General features: G+C 48.9%; 1 protein-coding gene across 2 annotated transcripts in view; it reads right to left on the reverse strand.

Annotated features, from left to right (window-relative positions):
• JAG1 (jagged canonical Notch ligand 1) overlaps positions 1–9,180 on the reverse strand; it is a 67,092-nt gene extending 57,912 nt beyond the window's left edge. The window contains exons 1-2 of one of the 2 annotated variants that reach the window (XM_035110076.2): positions 8,530–9,180; positions 7,481–7,786 (exon numbers count right to left, since the gene is read on the reverse strand). In XM_035110076.2, the coding sequence (XP_034965967.2) occupies positions 7,481–7,786; positions 8,530–8,607 (384 nt within the window). In that variant the 5' untranslated portion in view covers positions 8,608–9,180. The remainder of the gene's footprint in view (positions 1–7,480; positions 7,787–8,529) is intronic. The other variant, XM_035110075.2, reaches the window with a different exon arrangement.
• Positions 9,181–10,958: the final 1,778 nt, after the last annotated feature.

The raw sequence follows: 10,958 nt of genomic DNA on the forward strand, positions 1-10,958 counted from the left end.
GGTCCCTATTTATCTACTTGCACTTTGACGTGCTTTCAAACTGCTAGGTTGGCAGGAGCTGGGACCGAGCAACAGGAGCTCACCCCGTCACAGGGATTCGAACTGCCGACCTTCTGATCAGCAAGCCCTAGGCTCAGTGGTTTAACCCACAGCGCCAAGGGGCCCTAAAATGGATTTGCCCAAAACCCTTGGGTGGAGGCAAGCTCCCCATAGGTTGGCTGCCGTTACAAGGTTTTCGTTCAAGCGCATCTTGCACACCTCCTCTCACAGGGCGGGAGGAAATAATAGAGTCGTGTGAAGAAGCCCATTCCTTGACAAGGACAATACGGAGCGCCTCTTTTGACCTTGAAAGCATCTCCGGCAAAGGACAAGCCACAAGGGTTAACTGCGGTCCTAGCCGATCCAAGAGTGTCATAAGCAGCCGTGTGCCAAATCACAAGGGTATTCCGTTTCCTCGTTCGGGGACAGAAAAGCGAGCCAGTGAGTTGAAACCTGTTGTGCTACTGCCCCATGTGGACTACACTTGAACATAATAACCTGGAAAAGGCAGAGGGAAAAGAAGCCGCTGAAGGTTTTCTCTCCTGCACCCACAACCCCCTACAAGGATCAGAAGATCCCAGTGGAAATCTGGCTGCAGGACAGCTTCAGATTCTCAACCCATTGCCCTCAACCCAGAGCAGCCTGTGTTCGGACCGGTTGTCGCTCATCTTCCCATAGTGCCAAGGTGATGACATTTTGGAGCGGGGAGGTGAAAACACAAGTGCGGATGGCAATCCTCCAGGTCCCTCGGGCCTTGAGAACAGGGAGAGAAAGCACACACACTGCTGAACACTTTGCCCCATGGCATTACAAAACTATGAGTCGGAAGGGACCCCCAAGGGTCATCGAGCCGAACCCCCTGCAATGCATGTTCATTCCCAGCTCACATGACACCCGCAAAGAGGGGCAAGTACACAGAACTTGAGGAATTGCACCAGCAAGGCAGCAACTGGGGATAAGGCAGGAACACAGGCAAGACCCACAAAGGCCATTGGATATTTATTTTGTGTTTTTGTTTTTGAGGCTACTTCCGGTTAATTTGTTTTTGTGACTGTGTGGAACCCAGTTCAGCTACTGATTGACTGATCGTGTGACTGCGGAAATGGATAAAAGCCCCCATCCAAACAATGACTATCATCAATGCAGGTAAGGGGGGGGGAAAGGTATTTTTACTTTGATTATCTACAATACTGTCTTATTTTATAGCACAGTACTTTGATTATTGCTTTCATTTTATGGATTAACGGTCTTGTTAGATAGTGAAATCCATGTTAAATTGCTGTTTTAGGGAACAGATTAATCTGTCTTGCATTACTTTCTATGGGAAAGCACGCCTTGGTTTTGGAACGCTTTGGTTTTGGAACGGACTTCCGGAACGGATTACGTTTGAGAACCAAGGTACCACTGAATGGATCCTTATGGTGTCACCCAAGGAAGAAGGCAACCTAAGTGTGCCTTTCCCTTCCCCGCTTCAGAAGAGAGGCTTCCCCTTCGCCAACCCCTTGCCCTTAGGAGCAAGCACTCGCTGAAACCGGGGAAAGAGCACATCACTTTTCCTAAGAATTATTTTTGACTGCGCATGCTCACTGCCTCTCATAAACCGAGCCGAAGAGTGTCCTGGCAAGCCTGCTGGAATAATGACTATCCTGCAAACGCTTATGATGTGCTGAAGCAGCCATTGTGCAAAGCAAGTCCATGGTTTGTCCGGGAGCCAAGCTACGCCGAGTCTACTGCTGCTTCCTGTTGCTTGCCCTGTACCAGCATTATTTTTGGACGGGCCCCATTATGCTCCGTAATCCTGCCTGCCGTCAGGATGGCCACATTATTGTCATTGGTTAATATTAGCCACCGCTACCTCCCGTCTGGGTGGTCGGACTACAATTACTCCAATGACCAAACTGGTATGTTTCAAACAAAAAGGAAGAGGGTGGGGGTCTTTCCCCCTGTGGGGGGGGTCTTTAATTTTAAGAAGGAATTGGGGCGCCTCATTTTCAATCAGTTTTTAATCAGTTCTTGCAAAGAAGCCCCCCAGCTGCAAAGGAGCTCAATAGCTGATCACTGTTAAAAAAACGCACGAAATACCATCTCCCCTTATCCCATTCCCAGACGCGAAGCTTCGCTCCCATCCCCCTCAGAGAAAATGCTGCAAGCAGGCCGGGATGTCAGTGGGCAGTTTAAACCCCTCAACAGCAAGGAGATTACCCGCTATTCTCAGCATTTAGCCTCTCTACCTGTTTAAAGCATCGCTTTTGATAATTAAATGCACCAGTTACAACAAGGTGACAAGGTTAATAGACAGAATACCTAGCAGTCAGTCAAGCAGAGAGTCAGGTTTGCAACCAGCAAGACTGAACAAGACTTCCAACCCCCCCCCCCTTCTTCTCCAGACTCATTTACCTGGAGAAGAGAGCTGAGCTGGAAAGGGACAATGTCCCAGTTCACTTGAGCCCCTTTAACCATTTTCCAGGAATGTTGTGCCCTTCTGGGGCACACACTATTAAGATTCCTGCACTGCAGCTTCGCCTAGATCTACCCCCAAACACATGTCCCAGCTCCTCGATCCATCCAGTCGCAAGGAAGCTTTCTTTGGGGAAAGAAAAGCCTCTGGCCTGGCGAGTGTTATCCTGGTCATGGAACAAAGCAGCAAGTCTAAAAATGCATGGCTTTATTTTACTAAGACGGTGAGTCACCGCTGGAGCAATCAAGAAGGAGAAGATTTATGGGGCTTCTGCCCGATCAAACAGAATCGTCCCCTGGAATCGACTCTTTCAAAGTTAACAGAATCAGAGCCTTGCCCCGTTTCTCCAAGAATAAAACACAGCAATTCAAGAAAGTTAACTTGGAAGCTGCTCCCAAGCTAACAGGCGGATCCTACGCAGAGTTAGGTACACTTAGGCCGCAATCCTAAACACACACTTGCAAGGGAGCAAACCCCATTGAACAAAGTGGGATTTTGCTCCCAATAAGCACGTTTAGGATTGGCACAATTTGGCCCTCTGCTTTTGCTGCAGATCTGAGAAAGGAGCCAACTTAAAGACTCATATATTCCAATGCAAGCTCATGGCAATGGAAGTAAAAATATTGTCACAGTCCGATCGCTTGAAGTATATGCACTCCACTTTGGGATACCGGCCTCACCCAGTGGGCTGCAACCCAACGCTGGGAGAATTGGTTACTTTTCAAACACTTAATGCAAACAATTATCTGCTCCACTGTAGTCTCTCTCACTCTCATTAAAAATACCACACATTTCACGTTCTTTTCCCATGATGCACTCAGTCCTTCTACCGAATGCAACTTTCCTCTAATTCTTTGTTGTCCCAGATTTCACTTTTCGGAAAGTTAAAGTCCTCTCGCAGGCTCAAGGATAATCTGATAGCAGTTTTTCGCCTCCTCGGGTCAGAGACCCTTTGATAGATCCAGACAAAAGGCCTTTCGGGGAAGGGCTGCCTCTACAAAGAAAGGCCTGGCATAACTCAGCAAGATTTTTTTTTGCTTTTCCTCAACAGCAGATCCTAGAACAAAAGTCGGGCTTAGCAGCGAGCCAGCAAACATCTTAGGAAGGGGAGTATGGTTTAGTTAAAGAGCTGGCTGCTGCTGCTGTTAGCACTTTTCCAGCCCAAGGGTGTAAAGCACACAACCAGGAGATTCAAAACTTGTATTAAAAAACAAAAGCCACCATTTGCAACAAAGCACTTGAGATATTTTAGCACCTCAGTAGACAGCCAATAAACGTGACTCGTAAATAAACAAATAAGGTGCCTTATATTTGCAAACTGCAAGGTCACCATGTAAATGTGGGGGGGGGGGGTTGGGGGGGAGGTTTGAATTTTGAATATGCATTGGGGGAAAATTGCCACCTTTGACCTATACAATGTTCCCGGCTTGCCTAAACACATGTCTTAGGAAGAGAGAAAACATGAAATTCTCACCGTCCTGTAATGAATAATGGAGGCTGACTTAAGTGAAACAAAGAAAGTCAGGCACTGGAAAGCATTTCAGGGTATCAAAACAGATAATAGATTAAGCCATTGGCATTGTGTGGGAGAGGGCTTTAAACAAAGGCGTGCCAATGCTTGAACCAGCAATAAAACAAGGGGTTTCCTGAGGTGTGTGGAGCAGGCCTCCTTATGGGGAACACACACACAAAGGCTTACTCCTCAAATATTCATTGGCTAAAGTGCAGGTCACGCTTCTTTCAAAAATATGCCATTGCATTTTTCTGTATCATTTTAGCAGCCTTGTGGATGATGCCTCCTTTATTTCCTTCATACTGGTTCGCTGCCCCGTTTCCTAGCAACCTATTCAAACCTCCAACCTCTTTTTAAAAAAAGAAGAAAATTTACAGCCCTCCATTGCCACAGCCATTACTCACAAGGGTTACATAAAAACCTAGGCTGGGCAAGGGGAAAGTTTTAATAACACAACTCTAAATCCTAGTCTCTACTTCATTTAACTACACATGCACGCAAGTTAACTGTGTGCATGTTAAATGGAACAGAAACCATGCAGGTTAGAATCTACACTTGAGATAGATAGATGATATACAGATTTTGATTTACTTGAGGAAGTATATGCATGGATTACAGGGTATGTAGAAGGAAAGAGACCCAAAGGGCTTTTCACTCGCGAAGCAAAAATGTTTCAGAACTATTTCTTGACAGAAAGCATGCGGATAACGATAACACTTCCTGGCAAAGAGAAGATGCAGGGCCCTTTTTAAATGTGGGCCTGCATTTTTTATTTTTAAAAGGAGAGCCTTCTCCAAAATCACAAAGGTTAAAAAGTTAACAGCTAGCCAGATTTTTTATTTTTTATTGCCAATTGTCAACTGTAAGGTAGGAGGCAAATCTGAAATTAACACCAGCTTCTCCTGACAGCTTTCAATGCGACTGCTCAGTTTGCACCAAACTCATCCTCAGTTGAAAGGAGACCAGAATGGAGAATTAACCCAAGTCTCAGTAGCGACTGCTTAGCCAGGGAGCTCAGGTTTGCCTTGCATCGGACCTGGTGTGTGTGTCATTCCTACCACAAAACAACAAACAAAAGATGCCATGAGAACCTTGAGGGAGAAGGCAGGAGGCAACTGAGCTAATGGAAAGTAGGAATTTCATCATAAAAGCACCTTGGATCCAGCCAGGTGGATTTTTTTTGTGTGTGCACAAAGGTGAGAAAGAAACCCATACCCCCTCAAGGCATGATATACACCTACAGAAAGTGCAGGGCTTGTCCATACTCAAAACACAGCTTTCTATTGGAATCAGATTTCTCGAAGGAGTCTTCTGCTAACTTACAGCTGCTTAAAGTATTATTCCATTCATACACACACACACACACACACGTTAGGATCCCAGTGCTGTAGATGGCAGGAGATTATGTGTGAATCAATAGGTAGCAGCCTGAGAAGCACACCTGGTGGAATTACCTGGCAAGACAAGATCACCATAGGATTTACTCATGCCTGACTCACCGGATATGCAGACATGCCATAAAAAAGCAGACGGGTGCTGCGGGGTGGGGGGAATGTTTTGGGAAGAAGAGAGCTGGGACTTCAAATGGGGCAGGAGCGCCATTGCTCAGTGTGACTTACTCCTAAGTAAACACACCTAGGATCGCTCTGTGCACAGGGACTGCATCTGTACTCAAGTCCGTCTCAGTGTTTGCGGATCAAATCCGCTGCTTGCTTTCACAGAAGCACCGATCACTTTCAAGATTATGCGGTGGTGGTGGAGGAGGGGGAAGAGATCAGTTTCATGACACACACACAAGAAAGATTTGTCTATCCAAAAGGGTCCTAGATGAACCTGCTCCTCAACAAAGACACACAGAGATAGAGAGAGAAGAGAAAGAGAGAAAGGAGGCCGAATTCTTAAGAGAAGGTTGACAGCCATTGGCAGCACTTCAGATACCACACATTTTCACTAAGCTTTTTTTATCCCTTTGATGGCATATTTGATAACAGTTTTATCTCCCTGCAAGGCAAAACCGAACTAGCAAGGCTCAGAGTATCGAACAGAGAATACTTTTGTGAGCTCTGCTATTGTACTTTGTAATGCAATCTTCTTAAATATGTGCACTTAGTTTCACCCTAAATCATAATGATCTTTTTTAAAAAGAAGAAAAAAGAGAAAGAAAGACTCAGAAGGATGTGTGTGTGTGTGTGCGGATAATTGCAGCAGAGACAGATAGGAGGCAGCACAAGAGCACATGCTTAGCATTTTGTGTTGTGCTCCGAGTTGCTGGGATCACAAGAGAGAAAAGGGAGGAGGGACTTGGCTGTCCCTCCCACTAAATCCTCCCGAGATCTCCCTTCGCAAGCCAATCAGAACAATGCAATCCAGTGCGTGAATATTCATTTGGGAGACAACAGTTGCACCTCTTCCAGAAGACCAATAAAGGAGGAGACCTCTATTTCAAGAAGAGGGAGGAAGGCAGGGCTCCCAGCGCTGCTCTTTCAAAAGCTCTCCCTGCCCATTAACACAACTAGGACCTGCTCAGCACCCACAAAGAGGGATCTTAGATGGATTCCACATGTCTGGCCCGGAGTTTTAAAGGATGCTGTCCAGCTACGCCCCTGGAGACAGCAGATTCCTGCTTTACAGTGTTGGCAGGCAGGCAGGCAGGCAGGCAGACATAGACAAACAGCAGGGCCCCTTCAGCATGATAAAGAGCTCAATAGTGACTTAAGCAATGGCTTTTTAATGCATGCATTTGGTGAAAGTGCAACCCATTCAAAGACTGGGTCATTTGCCAGCCAACTGGATTAAGGACCAACGCCTTTCCTAAGTGCACACCCTTGTTTCCAGGTGGAGGGTCCGGAACTGCTACCCAAGCCAAGGAAAGATGCTTCCAGCTCTCTGGAGCTCTCTTGCCTCGCCAGGCAAAACCATAAAGCTCTCACAGGAGAAGGGGGAGCAAGCAAAGGGTGGCAGCAGCGGCATGGGCATAAGGCAGAGGGAGTTATGTCTCTTGATTGAGCTCTCAGAGATTCTCCAGGGTCTGGGCTGGGGAAGTACCGTACGCCAACAGGATTCTCAGGGAAGCTGGCAACCGGGAAGAGCTAGCAGCTCCCACGGACACCAGAGATGCCATTGGGTAGGGCGAGAGGGGTCCCCATAGCATTCCACCAAGGGCCCAACCCTCGTGCCTCCGCCTAGGCATGAGAACTAATGGGGGGGAGCAATAAAATAAATAAATTGCATGAACTTCTGACCTTTTAAATTCTCCGGGGGGGGGGGGCACAGGGACGACTTGCATATACTTTAAAAGCCGGGCACAAATAACACACAGGTTCCTCCCCCCCACCCTCAAATCCACTTAGGTTTTTCCATCTAGCTGTGTTGCAGCTTAGCCACAGCGAGAAGTATGCGGTTCTAAGCCTGCAACCGACTGACCACAGAAGGCAAGGAAGAAGATGCTCAGCAAAGTCAAAGTCACTCACCGGCCAGGCGAAGCTGAAAGGGAGAACAATCCGGTTCCTTTCGTTATTCCGATTGTATTTCAAACTGAAGGTATTCCCACCGACGACCGGGGTAGATCCGGACCCAAAGCTGCAAGGGCCCCCAGCGGAAACCCTCGACTGATACTCCTTCAGGCAAACTTTGAAATAAGTATCGCATTCATCTCTGGTGCATTTCTTATCAGCTGGATTCCGGGTCCCGTCACAGCAATTCCCGTTCTGCAATTCGCCATTGATATTTTGCATGGATATGATCTCAAACTCGAACTGGCCTGATGTTAGGGTCACCTGTTTTGTTTTTTTCAATTTTTGTTTTTTTTAAGTTCCCCCAAAGAAAGCAGAGAGGAGAAGGAAGCGTTAGCACGTTGCTTGTAAATAAATATTTTTTAAAAAAATAAAAATAAATCACTAACAAGTTTAGCAAAAATGAGAGGGGAGGCTTCTATTGCTCCTTGATTCAACAGGTAAAAAGTGAACAGGAACCCTCATCTGCTACCCACCCACCCCCACCCCCAAATTCTGATGTTAGGAAGAATTCCCAGAGGGAAATGTCGCTATTTGCCTCCCAAAGCTCAAAACGAGTTAAAAAGGGTCGTAGCTTCAAGCAAGGGAACACCGCGCAGCAAAAGCATTGCACAGCCCAAACGAATAACTCTAATCAAGTCAGACGCACTCCTGAAAACAATCATGGAAAAGTCCGCTTGCTACAAGCCTTTCAGAAAGCAAAACCCTCTGGAAAAAAGAAATGGAGGGGAGGAAAAAAAGGGAAAGTTCTCAGGGAAACATGGCTTTCCCCTAGAAATCATCACCCCGAATTCAAATACGTATAGCAGAAACATTTTCTTAAAAAATGCAGCTGGAGGGGGGCGGTGGGGAAATCGGTCAAAGCTAATGTCTTGGGGCAGGGGGTTGGGTAGGCGGGCAGGAGCTCTGCAATCGAAAGCTTTCAAAACAAAAAACAAAAACCTGCGAAAAGCGAGCTTCTACGCGGAGCTGCGCTGTGGGAAGCAACGCCTTGCCAAAAAACGTACCTTGACTCGCAAGCATAACAGGGCAAGGAGAAGCCGTAAGGAGAAGTCCGTGAGCTGCGGTCCCTTTGAGCCAAGCATGCCTCTTGCTTGCAGAGTGCCCTTCGCGCAGAGACGCTCCCCGGCTCGCTGCCGCTCTTTGCAGGCGCTGCCCGGCTCCCAGATATATATATGCTCTCCCAGTGGAAGCGCGCGCGGGTGGAAGACGCCACTTCTCAAAAGCTTTTCAATAGCGCCCCGATCTTCAATGCAAAGCAGCCCAGCCTCCTTTTATTCTCCTTGGCCTCTGTCTCTTAAACCCCCCACCCTTTCTTCCTTTCTTATTAGCGATGGTTATTCCGCGCGCCCCCACCCACCCCCCTCGCCCGCTCGCTCGCTTTTCTCTCTTTTGCAGAGCTCGCCGGCCAACCCCTCTCTCTCTCTCCAGCCCGGCCAGCACAATAACCCGGGCTGAGCCCCCCTCCCCAACCCCCCGCCACACGCACATAGACGACACCCCTCCGGAGAGAAAGGAGGGGGCCCACGGCTATTTGCACGCGCGCAACGAGCCCCCTCCAAAAGAAAAAAAGGAAGCCAGAGGAGGAGGGAGCCGATCGCCTGTGCTGCAAGCCCCACTGAACTGACTGCTTGCTGCTGCTGCTGCTTGCTAGCCCATGGCTACAGCAGGAGGCGGGGGGGGGTGCAAACGTCAGGCAGCGCATGCGTTGCTATTAATATGCATTAAGGGGGAGGGTGGAAGGCCAAGCCGCAGCCCCGCCTCGGGTCCCTGGAGAGGCTTGCCTTTTTTCCTTGGAAGGGTGACAAGAGGTGGAGCAACCCTGGGAAGGCAGGGCTGGGCCGCGGGGGGGGGGAGGGTTGCAGGAGGTGAGGAGCAAAGCGCAGCAGGTGGGCAAGGAGCCTTGAGAGGCGGGAGAATTAATAATGGTTGATGCGCGGCAAGAAAACCGCGCGTCTGTTTGCAAAGCTAAGCAGGGGCCGGGGTAGTTTCAGACGGAGTGGGGTAACCGCGCGGGTGGAGGAGGTTGGACTGCACGGCCTTCGGGGGGGGGTCCCCTTCCCCTCCCAGTCTAGGTTCTGTGATGGTGATGCCAATAGGAGGGTTTGGTGGGGATTCCTGCATGGCAGGGGGTTGCGCTAGATGGCCCTCGGGTGTCCCTTTGCATTCTAGTTCCATGACGGCTAATAGCAAGCCTTCGATCATTGCTGTTGCAAATATGGGAGATCGCGTTTGGTATTGCTGATCGTGTTTGCTGAGCTGAAGACAAGAATTGAGTTTTTTTAAAAAATAAAATTAAAACGGGAGGGGGGGCGGAGGTGACCGTCAGGTGTACACCCCTCCTAAAATGGACGTGTTTTGGAAAGCCTTCGCGGAAGAAGCTGGCTGCCACCCAAACGCGTGCACGGAGGGGGGGGTTGGCTTTGCGCAGAAACGCCCCGGACCTACTAGCGTTTCAAGGCTTTGGAGGGTTTCAGTTCGTTGCCCGTCCGCTCCTTCTCTTCCCTCCCCACTCGGGGCCCACCCGCCGCTGGAATCGTGTGCCTGGGTGATCCGCCAGCCCCGGATAGCATTCCATATGCCTGTGCCAAACGTGGGATCCAGTGTACGATCGCTCGTGTTGTAATAAATCTGCTAGTCTTTAAGGCGCTTTGTTGTTCTTCCTTCGTAAGGAAGCGAGCGAGCGCGCGCTCTTCTCATTCTCTCCCTCCCCCTTGGGGGGCCACACAAGACGAGCCCCTTTCTCAGGGCATGGGAAGGGAATATGGATTACGTTGGAGGGGGGGAGGCTTCAGAAATGCCCCACGCTCTCAGATCACACGTGGGAGAGCTGCAAAGAGAAACTTTAACTACAGTACGCGCTCGCAAGGAACTTTGGCGCAGGATTGCAAAGTTCAGCAGCTTTTAGTATCGAGAAAACCTGGACGACGCGTGAACGTCGCATGATCGAGCCGTCTCGGGAGCTTCCCTCCCAAACCACAGGGGCAAACGCAGCCTGAATGCCTCGGTGCAGGCTGTGGAATTCGACGGGAGACTCTGTGACTTCAGAGCAAACGCGCAGACTCGCACTGTTAAGTCTCAGGTTGGTGGATGGAGCTACTTACTCCATAGTTCTCGATCAATCTGCCTCTGGGCGGTCCAGGTGAGGACTCGCCTGATTGAACATCGAACTAAAGTAAGAGTCCCTGCACACAGAAAGCTAGTATGTCAGGGAAACGGCTAGGCTGGAGTCCTTTCCCCTGACGTGCTAGGTTTTTTTTTTTTAGTGTGGGGGTTTTCATATGGAAAGCTATGAAATCACGTGGAATAGCTCTACCCCACCCTCACCCCAACTCTTTGGGGAAGCAGACCAGGCACAGGTCTTCCTTCCTAATTTGCCACTAAATAGCTGTCGCACATACCTATGTGGGTTCTACAGGGGATGGCACTACTTTAA

The sequence above is a fragment of the Zootoca vivipara genome, chromosome 3 (genome assembly GCF_963506605.1).
Source record: "Zootoca vivipara chromosome 3, rZooViv1.1, whole genome shotgun sequence".
Taxonomy (NCBI): Eukaryota; Metazoa; Chordata; class Lepidosauria; order Squamata; family Lacertidae; genus Zootoca; species Zootoca vivipara.